This window comes from Nicotiana sylvestris, chromosome 11 (genome assembly GCF_000393655.2).
Source record: "Nicotiana sylvestris chromosome 11, ASM39365v2, whole genome shotgun sequence".
NCBI classification, from domain to species: domain Eukaryota; kingdom Viridiplantae; phylum Streptophyta; class Magnoliopsida; order Solanales; family Solanaceae; genus Nicotiana; species Nicotiana sylvestris.
In genome coordinates this window covers 137,649,151-137,668,937 of record NC_091067.1, presented here as the reverse complement: position 1 = coordinate 137,668,937, position 19,787 = coordinate 137,649,151, and the positions used below count along the sequence as shown (strand labels likewise).

At 36.7% G+C, this 19,787-nt stretch overlaps 1 protein-coding gene across 1 annotated transcript; it reads right to left on the bottom strand.

Moving 5' to 3' along the window:
• Window positions 1–282: 282 nt before the first annotated feature.
• LOC104239839 (ATPase GET3B-like) lies at window positions 283–6,530 on the bottom strand. Its single transcript, XM_009794565.2, has 11 exons — window positions 6,290–6,530; window positions 4,852–5,063; window positions 4,716–4,778; window positions 4,508–4,618; window positions 3,778–3,852; window positions 3,601–3,669; window positions 3,456–3,521; window positions 3,134–3,211; window positions 2,958–3,056; window positions 1,935–2,069; window positions 283–702 (listed from the first exon to the last, which is right to left on the bottom strand). Exons 1-11 carry the CDS (start codon window positions 6,420–6,422, stop codon window positions 565–567), a joined length of 1,179 nt encoding a protein of 392 aa, XP_009792867.1. The 5' UTR covers window positions 6,423–6,530; the 3' UTR covers window positions 283–564.
• Window positions 6,531–19,787: the final 13,257 nt, after the last annotated feature.

The window sequence follows — 19,787 nt, the reverse complement described above, 5'->3', positions numbered from 1 at the left end:
CGTCTTTGTGAAGTTGTCAAGGATATGACTGAGAATACACTTCAGAATTTGAGGGTGTACCCAAAAGTTGATGTAGATCAAGATACAAAACATCAAATTATAGAAATGGCAACTGCAGCCAAATGTCATAATGCCAACTTGTTGACAGCATAAATTCAGTTTTGAGTAGGCAGTATATTTCCAACTTGTTGAACACCCCCCCCCCCCCCCCCCACAAACCAACATAAAAAAAACTGCTCCAACAGTCATTATCAGATACATTTGTGCGTGCACAAAAATCAGTTTCGCAAAGCAAAAGAAATTGGATACTAACAAAACTTTTAGAGTAATAACAAAAGAAATAACAAAACTTTTAACTACTGTTGCCTCATTTAAAAAAATTGTGTTTCCCTGGTAAAATGCCTAGTTAGAATAATGATGAAGCCTACCTAGGACCTCCCCCTCCCCAACCCCCCGACCCCTACCCGAAAAAGGATGAAGAATATTTTTCACTCCTAAAATGTTCAGAAATCTATAACTAGAATGCCTACTATTGGTAAAATACAACAACTTTTGGAACAAAATTTATTCCCAAACCATGTCGCCAAAGAATTTTAGTCCAGCGACGCCCCTTATCTCCACATCAACCAATGGTGCTTGGATTATCTTTAAACTTGCTAACTCTGGATCTTTAGTGATCATATCAAGAGCACGCATCTGATCCTGTAACGTATAGAACAACTGAGACATCAGCAAAACTATGCAAGAGAAGATCAGGGAAATTAGAGATTCATAGTATAATGCAGTTTCTAATTCAAGCTAAAAGTTTCAAGGTCTTGAATTTGCACTTGTAAGATTAGAATATAGATGTAAAGGATTAGATTGGTTTGTGTTGACATCTTGTCATGATATAAACCCCTTATATGACAGATAAATTTGGGCCATTTGTTAAATGACTGAAATTTGCATCAGGAAAGGTACCATAAGACAGAATAACTTCCCATGAGAGATAGAGAAAATACCCAGAAATCCTAGTAATTTTTCTCTTCTACATCTTCTCGTTTTACACACTCTATGTAACAGCATAAAACATCAACCTAATCTAAATCAACATTCATATTACTTGGATTCAAGTTAAAGAATTAATGCCACTTCTTTTATCAACGCCAAGTACATTTTCATTTGTGAATCTCCAATCTGACATCCTATTTCTGTTATAACATATAGTAGCTCTCAGTGCCCCCGTAATGAAATCAAAAGCATGCTTGATTTATGATGTATTGGTTTGGTCATGAGTACCTTTTCTCGTGCAAAGTTTGTTAAAAGTTGCAGATGTAGAAATTAAAGGATAATGTGACACGTGGAAAAAACTTGGCGCAACCCACCATACGACAAGTTATGAAACAGTTAGCATTTCCATATGAAGACAACAGAACCAATGTGTTTCCCCTAAAACCTCATTGAAGAGGATATCTTGGAACTATGAAACATACACATGGTGGAAGTGTACATTCAGGATTTCCATGCCTTCTTCCCTAACTTCTCCGAAAAGGGTATCTACAGGGCCTTTTTAAAATTACTTTTCAAGAATTACATCTTGTTTGCTCAATAACTGAGATATATCAATGGTTTGACACATATAAATGATTCAAAAGAAATTTATTCCCTATTAGAAATTCGGACACCTAGCTCAACTTCCTTTAATACATACTTCCAGGTGATGCAAAAAAGATATGCAAGGGAATCTCCTGCAAATCCTGTGCACAGGGTATTCTTTCATGCAACTTAGGTTAATACTTCACAAAAGAAAAATCTCGTTTAGCAGTATAATTGTGAAGGATTTAACTTAAAAAAGAGAAATCATTTGGATCAGAATCAACCATTCACTAATTCGAGATATGGGATGAATCAGAATATTTTTCGCTAGGCGGACCATTTGAAGAGTCAACTGTTACCTTTCTTCTCATCAAACAGAACTTGCAGTCCGATGTAGACGGAGGTAGGACTTGGTTGACAATAAGTCTTCTTACTGGGACAGTTTCCTTCTTCAAGGATGCACAGAGCCGTGAAGACTCATTTGCTGCCATAACCTGTACAGAATGTTTTTTTTCCACAAAGAGGTCACTCAACAATTTTTCAAAAAGAAGTTGCAAGCACAAGCAAAGAATAGCTTGTCCTACATGATTGACGTTTTGATCAATTCATATTGATTGGTTGAGCATAAGTAGCACTTAGAGGTACTACAGGTAAACGTTTAACAGAGCAAGGAAGTCATGATAATAATACATGAGAAGCAAATATAATAGAAATGACACTGGCCTCTGAGACAATAAAAAATAAGCATAAACAATACCACAGGGCAGCATACTTGCTTATCTATTGCTCCAAGTATTATGAAAAGCCCTAAAAAGAAGGTGAGCAGCACAGAAAGATATTTATGCAGCAATTAGCTGCACTCATCTTATCTCAGATAGACCCCAACAAAAGCTGTACAATCTTATCTTCCCACCACGTGATATAGGAGGATTAAGATGAATGCACAAAGAAATGAAGGTTTTTTGTTGGGTAATTGAATGGAAGATTAAGTGAAAATAAGGAAAAATTGTTAAAGAGTTCAAGAACTTGTCACAAAAGCAGCCTTTTTCAACCAATGAAGTCACCAAGATTCCAAATCTTTCCGCAGCATGATAGCAATGTTTTTTTTTATTCTTTAGTTTCTCTAATATGCATTACTTAATTTGATCCATATTTTTCAACCCTGAGAAAATATTCTGTAGAAGCCTCCATACGATGAATAATATTGGACTTGCCGGTATAACAACCCAACTCTAAGGAGCACGAATCACATTATATGAAATTACAAGAGCTGGGGGATGCTATTTATGATTGGACACTAAAGTTAGGGAATTGATTTGTTGCAAACTTATGCTGCCTAGTTCTCAAGTTAAAATAAGAAGACAAGGAATTTGGCGCATTACGGTGGGGATTGTCACAATGATAAACTCTGTAGTTGCTGAATCACGGAAAAGATCTCGAACTTTTGCCATCCTCTCCCTTAATTGCTCAAGCTTGTCACTCTGCAGTGAAAGAAATGATGCTCAATGCAAAGTAATTAGCATAGCAGGAAAGCTAATATTGCAACTTTAATGCTTACAGCAGCATTTTCTTGTGGCTCCGCCTTGTTGAACATGGATTTTAAAGCTGAAGTTGCTGATGCTATTTTCTTTTTAAGCTGTGACACACAAAATAGTACTTATAATGCTGAAGTGCCCAAAAGTAATACTTTGCTTGACAAACTTGAAATGAAAGGACTGTCACAAAGTCTCATATTTAAACATGCTAAAACCACTGGAATAAGTTATGGTCAAGAGGAGAAGAAAGACGTATCGGCTTGAGAGTTCTCATTCTTAAACATGGAAACAATTTGATGGAAGAAATAACCTGTAATGTCCTTCTAGTAGCATAACAGTATTTACCTTCATCATCTCGCCTATTGATGCATCCAAGAAATCTGGAAGCGATAGTAGTCTAAGTGTGTGCCCCTGCAGTATCAACATGTAAATGCAAACTTTAAGCCCAGAGAACAAGTTTTTTACATTAAGCCAATTTCTTTCAACTCACCGTTGGGGCTGTGTCAAAAACTATGCGAGAAAAGCTACTATAGTCTTTTGATTCAAGAAACTGCATGACCTGCAGAACCATCCTATGGTCAAAGAGACTGGAATAAGACAACAATAAGACAGTTGTTTATGTGGAGCATTGATACTAAAAACAGCATCGAACAATCACTATACATGCCTTGGAAATTGCAATAGCCTCATCTAGACCAGGTGGAGGAGTGTCCAGCAGCTCTCCAAGTTTTAGTTCTCCCAACTATCACAAGTTAATAAGAGCAGAGTCAGATACCACAAGGAATCTTGCGAACAACATACTTTGCCGATCGCCAAAATCGAAACTTTTTTTAAACAGTTGCTCTTTCAACTGCTGCAATAGAAAAAGAAACTTGAACCTGAACTTAACATGTAACGTCGAGTTTAGAGGCTTTATCAATTGAAAGTTGAAACAACAACCAGAGACATGGTGAATTGCTTAAAGATCTATGATTAAATCAGATACAGTTAAATTGGTAGTTGTGTAGTACTCCATTAGTTCCCTTGTACTTGTCCAAGTATCAGTATACTATAAATAGGTTTTCCCTTTTACTTGTCCTCCTTAGCAAATCAAGAATTAATTATATTTTTCCAATTTTACCCTAATCTTTATGTAAATATTTCCCGAACTAATTGGAGTAGCAGTACTCAAATTTAGATTTCCAAAATACCATTAATAAGGATAATTTAGTAAAATAAACACTTAACTAATGCTTTCTTAAGGGGAGTACAAAATCCAAACTGGCCAAGTAAAGGGGAACAAAGGGAGTAGAAAACAAGGAGAAACCAAGACTAGGCATGTACAGTTAAAACCAATGAAATGAGAGGGATTTATTTGGAAAAGAAAAAAAAATGAAACATTTTGCTAGTGCTGTCACCTGCTCAGCAAGCATTCCGAGACCCATGCTATCCATAAAATCTTTGACACCTCTGCCACCTTGTAGTTGGCTTGTAGCACGGAACTCTTCCCTTGTTTTCTCAGGGTTTATCTATTTGAACAGCAGTTTATTATATGATATATTTGTCTTAAACAAGTGGATACTGTGCTCTAAGTACCAGCATCGCAATCATAAGAAAGAGATATACCTCTAGTGCATATAATGGAGAATCCACTCCTTGAACTGGAACAAGTGCCCCTCCAGTCAAATCCTACAGAAAACACAAAATATTAAATACATTAACTTTTACCCTCTTTTGGAACAGAGAAGTACGTAGCAGTTACCTGATCAAAAGAATCACTCAAAGAGTGGGCAGGGTCAGTTGAAACAACAAGAGTCGGGTGACCATGATTTGCAAATTTTACTGCCAGAGAAGTAGCACAGCTAGTCTTCCCGACCCCTCCTTTCCCGCCTAACATGAAATACTTCCGTTGTGTCCCACGAACCATCTCATTGAAGCCAACAAAAGCTTCAGTGGGAGTTGTAACCGATCTTACTACAAAGATGAGAGGAACTTAAAACAATGACAAAGTTGTTCTTTATAAAACATCTTAAACATTGTTCTTTGTAATGTCAAGAATACGTGAACTCATGCTCTATTTAACGATTCAAGTTGGCATTTACTGTTTACTGTTATGTGCAAAAGTAGCTGTGCGGATTCTTGTTTCCCACGTATTTGTCCTAAGTCTTAACAATCAATTGCTACACTAGATATAGTATAAGTTATCATTAGAACTCGGGTGGTGTTGATAGAATGCATAGAGTAAGATACAAACAAACTAAAAAGGCAGGGTTTCAAATGCTGAATTGGCTTTAAAGATGTGGTTCCACAAATCTTCCGTTGTTGGTCTCACACAAACACCTAAGTAGAATCAGGACTACTGGCTTCTCTTTTGAGAAATAACTGACAAAGTTGAATCCCTCCTTGGCATTTGCATTTTTCAAGTCTGAATTCATTGCGGGGACAAAGGTCTTCGTTTTATGTTTTTAACATGGAACACCACTTGCATTGTTGGCACACACTAGAACAACAACTACTACTCCTAGTCCAAAAAAAGTTGGGGTTGGCTGTATGAATTTTCACTGACAAGTTAATCCATTTAAACTCATCTCATGCCTATATTATGCAAAATATAAATAAAAAGTATTAGAAAATCTGTATATTCTCTAAACCTATAAATCTCTGAAAAGCTAAACCACTCCTAAAAAGTATAGGACCTACAGTAAAAGTGCTAACGTCTAAGATATATTCTCAACTAATATGTAACGCCTATATTAGACTTTTTTTTAGTATTACTTGTTCCTTTCGCTTTGTTTTCTTACTATCTTGTTGTTGTTACTGCTTGGTGCTACTCCTTTTCTTTTCGTCTTTCGTGAGCCTAGGGTCTATCATAAACTTTCTCTCTACCTTCAATAGTTCAAGGTGGCAAGTTGGGGGTAAGGTCTACACACTACCCTCCCCACATCCCACTTGTACAAAGTGCTTCGAGGACACTGTTTTTACACCTCGAACCCGTGTGACATTACACCCTAAAACAAATGCATATCTACCTAAAATACCCGAGTCTTAAAACAATTGATAAAGTTCAACCTTAATATTTCAACTCCCATATGCAGATATAAGAAGCATTCATAAATAACAGCAACACATGTTTGATCAAATTACCCAATGAAAAACAATTAAAAAACATTGAAAATACCAACTTTATAATGGAGGGTTACCTTGAAATGGGGATGTGAAAGGTTTTGAGTTGAAACTTGTTGAAAAAGAACTAAAGCTTCTTTTAGTGTCCTTCATTAAAGAAAAATATAAATTGGTTTTTGTAGTTTGACGAAAAAAAGAATTCATGGCCATGGCTATGCCGAAAAATATAAATTGGTTTTTGTTTCAGGTTAAAGCTTATTTTGCAGCAGCCTAAGGAAGAAAGGGTGTGATGGTGGAGCAAAATTTGTTTTGGGGTGTTTTGGAGACTTGGAAAAGAATATAGGGTCGAAATTATAATTTTTTGGTTTTTGTTGGATGTTAACTTTGGTCTTGGAACATATTTGGATATTAACATTGATCTCCCAAGTTGTCAATTGAGGAAATAAAAGTTTCTCTTCACGACGATGTAAAATTATATATTACATGTTCTAAGAACTAAGTTGTCTAATTTTTAAGATTTCATTCTTTATGAAGGGTTACATATAATTTTATTTAATTAACCTGATAAAATAAAAGTTCCTTTACACATGTCGACATATATAAGTAAAATTCTCAAAGAAAATCCTTAATGAGGAATTTTTCAAATAATATTGATCATCCCTAATTCAATAAGAATTGAAAACTGCAAAAAGATTCTAACCGACCTAGCCTAACCAACCGCTACTAGTGAGCAAAATATAAATGTTGTGGAGATTCAAGCTTCATTCGTGATCATGTTGCGCAAAATATAATTGTAAAGGAACAGTTGTGAAACAACAACCCTTACTTTGATTTTGTGTTTAATTTTACTTTATTAGAAGAGAAGGAGAAATGGGTTAGCATAAGTGGAGAATTCTCCACATACTGTAGAGGAGAATACACTTTTATATTATTCCTCGATCGATATTCATTATGTAGTTAACTTAAGACAAGAAGCTTTTTCCCCCTAAGATAAAAATCACGTTTAATGTGACTGTGAGATATTTATCATCCGTTCAAAAATTTCACCTCTAGGGTCCAAAATAGGATGATAAAAAAAAGGTCCAAGAATTTCTTATATTAATTCTTTTATGGGATCTCCCCAAAGGAACGAGGTCCAAAATTGAATCCGCATTCAAACTTGTTCACAAACAAGTTAGGAAAAAAAATTTAGACTCAAATAGGTATTGTTGTTGCAACCACTAACGCTTCCATTAGGATAGTCTCTCTACATCACACCTTTGGGAATGCGTGAATATGAGGTGCTTTATGCATTGGGCTGTCTGCTTTTGCTTTATCGAGACAATGTCAGCAAAATATCTTCTCCTCTTCATTTCGCATTCTCTTTTTTCCCCAAGTTTCTACTTGGATGAAATCCACATGTCATGTTTAAGAATTAAATGTAAGATTTAATTAACCAAATCAAGCTCCAAACCATGATTAACGTTTGAGTTATTAACAAATATTTTCGATAATTTTCTTTTTTCCACGTTTCTACTTTTCTCTACGTTTTGGAACTTCCGGTCTCTGTAATACTAAGAGCATCCTCTTGTTTTATTGTACTACTAGAGAATAGAGATATATGTTTTTTGTATTTTGAGTTAATTTGTAATTGTTCTTGGTTATGTTTCCCTTTAATTTTTTTTTAATGTTTAACAATTATTATATTATCCTCGTCCTTCTTATTGTACCTTCATTGTAATTTGTTTAATTAAAATTGTGGTGGGTAAGATAATCTTAGTTTTATTATAGTTCTAAAGGATTACTATGATAGCTCAATTGAGCATTATCAATATTCGTACAAAATTATCAATTAGCATAATTAAAAAGTACTCACTTATAAAAATAAACGAATCCCTGTCGATATATGTGAGCTTGGTGAATCTAAATTTAATTTCCAAAATCATCCAAGAAATTAGGTTTGAGAGTAGAATGGATGAATTTAAGAGAGAAAAGAGGAATCACAGAGAAAAATAAAATATGTATTTTGTAATGGATGAGTACAACTTTATATACAATTATACACTAACTCAATTCTGTATGAACTTAACTAATTACTTAACTACTAGGTCCCACAACTATAACCGACTAACTAACTCATATGCTAACTAACAAAACTGACTAATAGCTCACACTCCCCCTCAAGTTGGAGGGTGCAAGATGATAAGCACTCCAAGCTTGCCTAGTAGAAATGCATGCTGAGATTGTCCAAGACCTTTAGTGAGAAGATCATCTAGATGATCTTCAGTTCCCACAAACTGTGTGCTAAGTACACCTTGTTTGATCTTGTCGCGCAAAAAATGGCAAACGAACTCAATATGTTTGATACACTCGTGGAAGATAGGATTGACTGCAATCTGGAGAGCAGCCTTGCTATCACAATAGACTTCCACATGTCGCTTGATAGGCACTCCTAGTCTATTGTCACAGCTGTTAGGCTTCTATACTCTGCTTCTGCAGAGCTTCTTGACACTATATGATGCTTCTTGGACTTCCAAGAGATGAGTGAGTTGCCAAACTTGACTAAATAACCAGGTACTGACGTTCGTGTGTTTGGACAACTTGCCCAATCTGCATCACAAAAACACATCAAACTATCTGCACCTACACTACTCACAATTATCCCCATGCATGGTTCATATTTTAGGTATTTGACTACTCTTAAAGCAACATCCCAATGAGATTTTTTTGGCTCTTGCATGAACTGATTGAGAGTTTGGACTGCAAACACAATGTCTGGTCCTGTGACAGTCAAATAAATCAACCTACCAATCAATCTTTGGTATTCACTCACATATGTGAGGATTTTATCACTTGTAGTGCCAGCGTGTCTGTCAAACTTAACATAAGTGAACTTCTGGTTGAGATCTATGGGAGTTCAGATTGTCTTAGCACCACTCAATCCTAAATCAGAGATGAGTTGTGCACACCTCCTTTTTCCCGAGGGGATAGGGAGTTTTTTCAATCAAAGTGACATTAATCGAAATTGGATTATTTATTTAACTCAGAGTCATCACTTGGAATATTTATGGTGTCCCAAGTCACCAGTTTATTTTAAAATCCCAAAATGAAAAAATTTGACTCTGTTCTAAAGTCTGCGAAACCAGAAGACCGGGTAAGAAATTCTGTAAACCCGGAAGAAGGTGTTAGATATTTTCGGATTCCGTGATTTTTGTACGGTCACTTTAATTATACCTGGCTTAATTAAATTGTTTAATTACGTATTTTTAGAACCTATGTGCATTTACCTTTTTACCGCTTTTAATAATGACGTTTATGGATTTAATCTTTGAAGCAGACTACATGTGGGTAAGTCCACTTTATTTGGGGGCGCTGAAATCATGTCACACGTACGTGTACATAATTAGTCACACTTTATTAATTTCAGATTGTTTGGCCGAAGTTGTGCAAACGCATACCACAATTTAATTTGAGAATCGTAATTATGTTACGCGAATATATACATAATCGTGATAGTAGATTAAATGTGTGCCTAAAGCATTTCTACAGATGTAAATAAGTTGTTTATTCTCCTATACTTTATTCGGGGATAAAGTAAAACCTATAAGTTATTTATTGTGCATGATTTTAGACTATTGGGGTAGAACTTGGGATTAGCTATATGTTGCTTGGGAAACACTAAAATTGCACAGTTTTTTGGAAAATGAGGAACAATCCACGCTTCATGTGCTTGGTAATATAAAATTTAGAATTATTGGGGAGAGGCATTTAGAGTTTTTCATTCAGGAGAAGAGAAATCAGATGTTCCATGTTGGCCCTAAAACAAATAGGCTCATCTGGTTCATGAGCCGACATGGGCCCAAAATAAGGGAATATTCAGCTATTTGCTAAACAAACTCATTTGGGGCCCATTCGAATACCATATAAACAAACATTCTCATATTCAAATCACATGTAATCAGTTGATAGATTATTCATGCTTCATTTGATAGATGCCTTGCAACAAATCATACAACAATAGGATAAATGGGGAAAATAACTGTTTTGAAGAACAAATTATTACAAAGCTTGCTATTCTAAGAGAACTGAAGGTGAATATAAAACCAAAATGAATCCTGTTAATTTATAGACTCCTTTATACAGATCAACACTTATGTAAACATCTTTACTAAAATTTAACACAGTAATCCACTTCAGAGCTATGACTAAAATCTCTATACCACCAAACACTCATAAGAAATCTTCCTACTACCTTTAGTAGTTTCCTACCTTTTATCTATTCGTAAGAATCAAGTTCAAATTCTAAAAATAAGTAGCTTTAAGCTTGAGATGACCAAATAGACAAGCTACCATTTTAATTGAAAATAACATATAGATTAGCATCAAGTTTCGACATACTTCATCATCTTTCATACATTCTTTGAAACACGGAACAACTAATAATTCTTTTATCAGAAAAAACAGATAAACAAAAATAATCACTAAAAGAAAGACAGAGATAGGTTAGATATGACAATACAGCTTAAAGATAAGGCATGAGATTGAATATAGCCATGGAGACAAACATTTAAATCTTAATTTATAATATGGGTGAAAATTAACATACCTAAAGCAGAAATCACAGAACTGAGACCAGATAAAGGTCAGAAAACCAAAGGAGGAAACTCAACAAACTCAGAAAAAAGCAACAACAGGTAAGTAGGAAAAAGGGCAATGAAGAAACTCCATAATAAACTTCAACTTTAGCTCAATAACCAACTTAAGAAGACCAAGGGTTAAAACAAAACCAGAACTTCTGAATTTTATGTGAGTGAGTGTAAATTTCAGAAAATTCTGTGTCCTTTCTTTTTAAATGCAAAAATCAGTGTAAAAATGAAGGAAAAATTCTGAAGTGGAGAGAGTGTTTTCCGTGTGTAAATTCTGTCTCAAAATATAAAAGGGGGTCTCTTTTATAAACAAAGGGTGAGGGAATAATTTGAACAAATGCAGTCCCTAAAATTTAGGGAAAAAAATATCTTTTTAACAGAAAATGGACAGTTGTTGGGACAACTGTATTATCCAGATATTCCCTATATGTTTTAGCCCTTTTATCTCCTGAATTTAACCCTTTTATCCCAAATTCTGACCTAATTCAGTTGTTTTGATACATTTCAATCCTTTTCTGGAAGTTTCCTATACAAATATCTCAAACTCCTAATTTTCTGATTTCTTTTGGCCCCTTTAGCTTTTGTTAGTTACCAATTAGTGCCTTCTAACCTAACTCTACTATCTTCTTTCAATAAGCAAAAACAACGACTACTAAACAAACACTAATTAATCTAATTTAAAATTAATCTATCAAAAATAACAAACTAGCTAACCTATCAATTAAGCACATATGTGATTTCAAGCCAAAACTTTATTATCAATCAACTGAAATTCAAGTAGGATGGAATCAAATAATTATTCAGAAAGCTAAAGCATTTTTAGGCGATTAGCTGTTAACCTAGGCATGCAGTAAAAAAACTAAGAGAAAGGCGAGTTGATCAGAATGAGTAAGAAAGAAAGAAATAAATTACCTATTAATCTTTAAAAGAAAGCGGACATAGAACTCCGACGAACAAACACGGATCCGACCAAAATGCCATCTCCGAGATACGGCGTGAATCTTACATCAATGGATAGCTCTTATCAAGAGCTTTCAACTGATGTAAATTTCAGCCGTAAATAGGGTGAAATTGGTCGAGTATTTAAAAAGGGCAAATGGCTAGGGTTTCGAAATCTTCTAAGATTTAAAATTCAAGGGATTTGGGTGGTTATTTGAGGAAATTGGCGAGGGATTGGGGTTTAGGAAGGTGTGGTATAATTTTACGGTGGTTTGGAGTAGCGCCGCCGCCGCAGGCAATTTTCCGTGACGGTTGTGGGCGGAGGCTTAGAGAGATGAGAGATGAGAGGTGGAGAGAAAATGATGGGTCGTCTCTAGGGTTTTGGGGTGGGGTGGGGGTCCAACATTTTAAGGGGTGGAAGTGATGAGTTGGGGACCGTAGGATTGGGAGATATGGACGATTGAGATCAGTTTAGTCCAAACGCTGTTGTTTTGGGCTGGGGGAAGGTTGGATCAGATTTTGGGAAGTCTGGGCTTGGGTTGTGGCTGAAGGAATTTTAATGGGATTGCGCCAAGAAATTGCTTTTGGCCCAAATTCGGAACCAAACAAACTTTTCTTTCTTTCTTTCTTGATTGATTTTAAATCCTAATGAAATTAACTAAAAACCTAAATTAAGCCCTCAATCAATCTAATTTGTAAATTATACTCCCTCCGTTTCATATTAAATGAGGTACTTTCCTTTTTAGTCTGTTCCAAAATAAATGACACATTTCTAAATTCGGAAATAATTCAACTTTAAACTCTTTTATTTTACCCATTTACCTTTAATGAAAAGCTTTTATAGCCACACAAATGTCATGGCCCCACACACTTTTTACCCCTTAAGCTTTTAAGATCACAAGTTTTAAAAGTCTTTTTTTTTCTTAAACTCCTTGCCGAGTCAAACTACCTCATCTAATATGAAACAGAGGGAGTAATTAATTATCTATTTCTACCATTAAAACAACTAAATAACTTAAAACTAAAGAAAGAAAAATATTAATTTTAAAACTAAAAGCTAAATATGTAAAAATGACCATTTTGTGATTTTTGTTTAATAATGCAAATAACTTATGCAATTAAATCCTAAATGCAAATAAACCTAAAATGTTATGCGACGAGTAATTTAGACACATTTTTGGGTATTTTTCTATGATTTTAAAATGTTAAAAATGCATGAAAAATACAACTAAATGCAAATAATTAATTAACAAAAATTCCTACAAATTCTATAAAATTAAAAACAATTAAGGAAAAAATCTATTTGTAAATTTTGTAGGAGTATTTTAGTTGGGCAAAAATTACGTGCTCACAACTGCCCCTCTTTGCTCAGAAACATGAATGATTTTCGGACAAAGATAAAGTAAGCAATTATGAGCGATTTTTGCCCCGTTAGGACACTCTATGGGAAGTACTTTGAAAAAGTTTGACCGAACCTTGCTTCAAAAGTTGCCTACATATAATTAGCTATAAAGGAATCATGTCAGTGTTGTTCTGGAAATTTTGGTAGTTAGGACTACCGAAAAACTGTGATTTCACTGTTGTTTCTGTTGTTTACTGCTTTCTGAGCTCCTTATTACACCAAAATCAAAATTAAGAAGACAAACTAAGCCTATCAGCTACGAGTTACAAGATTCATATCTATGAGTCTTTTGGAGCTTGATCTTGAGTCTTGGCTGGTTTTTCATGTGAACTCTGATCTGAATCATGATGCTTGTTAGCTGCAGGTGCCGGTTCATTCTTTTCAGCGTCTCAGATCAAGGCGGAACATGTAAAGCTTGTGACTTTGATCATGTCTTGAGCAGTTCACATCTTTTCTCCGCTTCTGCACTTCGACTTCACTTCTTTTTCTTTTTCTTCTTTTTCTTTATCCTGAATTGAGATTTCTTCTTTTGGTTATCTCGAACCCTGTGCCTCGAGGTATAACCTACTCAGGCACCAAAACAAACGAACGAACAAAATATTATTGCCCCAATTTTCACTAGAAAAATTTCATGAGTTATTTGTAACCACAACTCTATACTACTTCATTATTGAAAGCATTAAAAGTCGGGGTTGTGCACCCTTGGGAAAATAGAGATTAGGGAGTGGAGACCCTATATCTAACAAATAAAACTAGGGAGTGGAGACCATATGTTGGAAAAGTGACTAGGGAGTGGAGACCCTACGTCTAAAATAAAAATCAACTAGGGAGTGGAGACCCTATCTAGGGAGTGGAGACCCTATGTTGGAAAAGCAACTAGGGATTGAAGACCCTATGTCTAAAATAAAAATCAACTAGGGAGTGTAGACCCTATGTTAGAAAAGGAATTAGGGAGTGTAGACTGTATGTCTAAAATAAAAATCAACTAGGGAGTGGAGACCCTATGTTGGAAAAACGACTAGGGAGTGGAGACCCTATGTCTAAAAATAAAAATCAACTAGGGAGTGGAGACCCTATATTGGAAAAGCGATTAGAGAGTGGAGATCCTATGTCTAAAATAAAAATAAACTAGGGAGTGGAGACCTTATGTTAGAAAATCGACTAGGGAGTGGAGACCCTATGTTGGAAAAGAGACTAGGGAGTGGAGAACCTATGTCTAAAATATCATCAACTAGGGAGTGGAGACCACATGTTGGAAAATCATCAACTAGGGAGTGAAGACCCTATATTGGAATATCATCAACTAGGGAGTGGAGACCCTATGTTAGAAAAGAGATTAGGGAGTGGAGACCCTATGTATAAACATCATCAAGTAGGGAGTGGAGACCCTATGTTGGAAAATCATCAACTAGAGAGTGGAGACCCTATGTTGGAAAAGCAACTAGGGAGAAGGGACCCTATGTCTAAAAAATAACCAACTAGGGAGTGGAGACCGTATGTTAGAAAAGAGACTAGGGAGTGGAGACCCTATGTCTAAAATAAAATCAACTAGGGAGTGGAGACCCTATGTTGGAAAAACGACTAGGGAGTGAAGACCCTATGTCTAAAAATAAAAATCAACTACGGAGTGAAGACCCTTTGTTGGAAAAGAAGACTAGGGAGTGGAGACCCTATGTTGGAAAAGAGACTAGGGAGTGGAGAACCTATGTCTAAAATATCATCAACTAGGGAGTGGAGACCACATGTTGGAAAATCATCAACTAGGGAGTGAAGACCCTATATTGGAATATCATCAACTAGGGAGTGGAGACCCTATGTTAGAAAAGAGATTAGGGAGTGGAGACCCTATGTATAAACATCATCAAGTAGGGAGTGGAGACCCTATGTTGGAAAATCATCAACTAGAGAGTGGAGACCCTATGTTGGAAAAGCAACTAGGGAGAAGGGACCCTATGTCTAAAAAATAACCAACTAGGGAGTGGAGACCGTATGTTAGAAAAGAGACTAGGGAGTGGAGACCCTATGTCTAAAATAAAATCAACTAGGGAGTGGAGACCCTATGTTGGAAAAACGACTAGGGAGTGAAGACCCTATGTCTAAAAATAAAAATCAACTACGGAGTGAAGACCCTTTGTTGGAAAAGAAGACTAGGGAGTGGAGACCCTATGTCTACAAAAAATCAACTAGGGAGTGGAGACCCTATGTTGGAAAAAGTTGCTAGGGATTGGGGACCCTATACTACCATGATTTTGAATTTTCTTTCATTTATTTAAGATAATGAGTAAAATGCGGGAACGAATTTGGAGAAAAACTTCCCTTTTGGGGGTTGTTGCTGCATAGCTGTCTCTAACCCTTGCGGCAGTTTTTTTTTGGTTTCACCTGCTTCTCGCAAAGTTGCTTTGGATTGCACCTATTTCCTATTTTTCAAACAAAGAACAATTTGTTAGTTTGAAACGGTGGTTGGTTTTGTGGCCTTGAATGTTTCGGTCATTTGATCTCGGCCCTTTCAACTACAACTGGTTATTTCCTGAATACCGATTGTATTTCTGACCCTGGAGAACCTCTGGCTTTTTCCGACTTTGTCATGATGGTTAATCACGTTGGACTTAGCCTTTTGCCTTTGTGGGTATTTGACTTTGATTTTCTTTCTTTCCAAGAGTTTTTGATTTGAAAGCATTGGCCATCATGGCCAGTCGAAGCCGACTCGATGCACCTACCGAGGCCGGGTGATTTCTTGAATATTGGATCGTGTCAGACAAAGCCCTGTAAAATCAATCTTTCCATCCTTTCTTTGTCTTAGTTTCAAAATAGAATTAGACTGAAAGGGATTCAAAGAAAAACAAGAAAAGGAATGGACAAACGAATTTAGACGAGAGGTATCCCTTTCGGGGAAAAGAAATAAGGACTTATTTGGAGTGCATGCGGACTTCAATGAACATAACATGCCATTTGGACTAGATACCTAATCTGTGTAAACCATCCAACTCTCAGAAATTTATCATAACTTATACCTCAAAATTGAGAAACCTTGCCAGGATTTTGTCGATGCCGATGGCTGTGAGGATCCCTTTTTCAATTAGTGGCGCCCTTTGCGGTTTTCACCAACTGACCTCTCTCATTTCTTTTATCACCGTCACCTTATAGTGCTCTTTGCGAGTTTTCACTAACAAGACTCTCTCATTTTTAATTCCTCTATTTACCATCGCCTTATGATGTCTGTGAGGGTTTTCACCAATAAGACACTCTCATTTTGATTGTATCAGATCTAAGTGATTGTATCCTCCAATTTTTGAACATTCTTGCTGATTGATCATAAGGACTTAAAAAGGATTTGGGTAAAAAGAATTTGGACTGAATTACAACTTTTGAATCTTTCAGGCGAAATCATTACCGAAACATTATAACATCTACCCCAGTTTCACTTTTGGGGAATTTGGATTTTTGTTTTGGTGTGACTGAACCCCAGAGACAGGCTGCCTACATATCCTTTCAGAATCAAGTCAAACGTAGTTCAAGAAACTTTTGTTTTTGATTTCTTTTCATCACATTTTTGTACTATAACTTTCAGGTTCCAAAGAGGGTGATCAAAGAAGAAAGGAACCAGCTCAAAAGGTTTGCAAAAGTTGATAGTGTTAGGGTAGCGGGAATGAAAGCCTTCGTCATCCCAATCGGAGAGTATTAAAGTTGCGAAAAGGGTCAAACATAATATATCTTAATCACATCTGCATTGACAGCTCTTTAGGGGTCATTTCCTTCAATGTCTTCCAAGTATAACGCTCCTCTTGGCAACACTCTTCTTATAATGTATGGACCTTTTCAATTCAGAGCAAATTTTCCTTTAGCTTCTTTATGGTGCGGGAGAATACATCTTAGAACGAGTTGCCCCACTTTAAAGTTTCTAGGCCGTACTTTCTTGTTGTAGGGACGGGACATTCTTTGTTGGTACAACAACTTACGGCAAACTGTGGCCATCCACTTTTCATCAATCATGGTCAATTGTTCCAACCAGGTCTTGATCCATTCATCATCCTCGATCTCGGCTTTAACAATGATTCGAAGAGAGGGAATTTAACTTCTGCAGGTATTACGGCTTCCGTGTCGTAAAGTAGGGCATGGCTCCAACTGATGTGCGCACGGTTGTGCAATATCCCAATAATACAAAAGGCAGCTTTTCATGCCACTGTCTAGAACTTTGAATCATTTTCCTAAGGATGTTCTTGATATTCTTGTTTGCAGCTTCAACGACGCCATTAGCTTTGGGCCAATAAGGGGTAGAGTTACGGTACGTAATCTTAAATTATTCCTCTACCTACCTCATCAAGTGGCTGTTTAGATTTGAAGCATTGTTTGTAATGATAGTTGTAGGAATACCAAAATGACAAAGAACATTTGAATGCACGAAGTCCACCACCGCTTTCTTGGTGACGACTTTGAAAGTGACCGCTTCAACCCACTTTGTGAAATAATCAATGGCAACCAAGATGAATCTGTGCCCATTTGAAGCTTTCGGCTTGATTGGCCCAATAACGTCCATACCCCAAGCAACGAATGGCCAAGGTGCTGACATAAGATGCAACTCTAAAGGCAGTGCATAAATCAGGTCACCGTGTATCTGAAACTAATGGCATTTTCGGACAAAACTGAAGCAATCCTTTTCCACGGTCATCCAATAATAACTCGCTTGAAGGATTTTCTTTTCAAGGACATATCCATTCATGTGGGGCCCACATACTCCCGAATGAACTTCGTTCATGATCTTTTCATCTTCTTGGGTATCTACATACCTTAAAAGATTCAGATCTGGAGTTCTTTTGTACAAGACTTCTCCACTCAAGAAGAAACTGTTGGCAAACCTTCTAATGGTTCTCTTTTGGTCTCCACTAGCCTGCTCGAGATATTCCTTTGTTTTCAAAAACCTTTTGATGTCATGGTACTATGGCTGAACATCTAGTTCTATTTTAATTGCATTACAATAACCATGCCTTTACCGAATTTGGATTTCTAGCGGGTCAATATGGACATTACCCGGGTATGGCAACATTAAGGCCAAAGTAGCTAAGGCATCAACTAACTCATTCTGGAATCGAGGAATATACCCGAAATCAAAGGACTTGAGCTATTTGCTAAGATCTTCCACATGTTACTTGCATGGGATACGTTTGATGTCTCGAGTCTCCCATTCTCCTTGGGCTTGTCGAATAATCAAGTCAGAATCTCCCATGATTAACAATTTTTTCACATCCATGTCAAATGCCATATTCATACCCATAATGCAGGCTTCATATTCAATGATGTTGTTTGAACGGAAGAACCAAAGTCGGGCTGTGGCCGGATAGTGCTGACCAGTGAGCGAAATCAAAATTGCCCCGATCCTGACACGTTTTGCATTTACAGCTCCATCTAAGAACATTTTCCAAGAATTGGTGTCTTTTGGAATTACTTCAACTAAATTTACTTACTCATTCGGAAAGTAAGTACTTAGGGGTTGGTATTCATCATCAACCGGGTTCTCAGCTAGGTGATCTACCAAGGCTTGGGCTTTCTTCGTCGTGTGGGTGACATAGACTATGTCAAATTCAGTGAGCAAGATTTGCCATTTTGCTAAACTTCCCATGGGTATCGGTTTTTGGAATATGTACTTTAGAGGATCCATTTTGGTTATGAGATATGTGGTGTAGGCCAACAGATAATGTCTAAGCTTTGGGGCGACCCAAGTTAGGGCGCAACAAGTTCTTTCCAACAGAGTGTACTTGGCTTCATAACTAGTGAACCTTTTGCTCAGATAGTATATGGCTTGCTCTCTCTTCCCGGTCACATCATATTGCCCTAGGACACAACTGAAAGAATTTTCCAGGACTGTAAGGTACAAGAAAAAAGGTCTCCCTGGCACGGGTGGAACCAATACTAGAGGATTCGACAAATATTCTTTAATTTTGTCGAAAGCTTCTTAACACTCATCTGTCCATCTGATTGCCGCATCTTTCTTCAACAGCTTAAATATGGACCCACACGTGGTAGTCAGCTGAGCGATGAACCTGCTGATGTTATTCAATCTTCCTAGCAGACTCATAACCTCTTTCTTGGTTCTTGGATGTGGAAAATCTCGAATAGACTTTATCTTTGTTGGATCTAACTTGATACCCCTCCGGCTGACTATAAACCCAGAAATTTCCTAGATGGAACTCCGAATGCACATTTAGGTGGATTCAATTGCAAGTCATACTTGCGCAAACGCTCAAAGAATTTTCTTAAAAATCACATCCACATACACCTCGATTTCTTGGTTTCTTGTCGTGGAAAATGGCAGTCATGGCTGTCACACTTGCTTTTTTCACCCGCGCCCGCTGGGGGCGTAGAAGGAGTTTTTCCAATTAAGGGACAATCGAAAAGAGATTTATTATTTAATTCAGAGTCGCCACTTGGGAGATTTATGGTGTCCCAAGTCACCGGTTGAACCCCGAATCGAGGAAAAGATTGACTCTATCTTACAGTCTGCGAACCAAAAATCCAAGTAAGGAATTCTGTTAACCCGGGAGAAGGTGTTAGGCATTCCCGAGTTCCGTGGTTCTAACACTGTCGCTCAACTGTCATATTCGGCTTATTTATCTG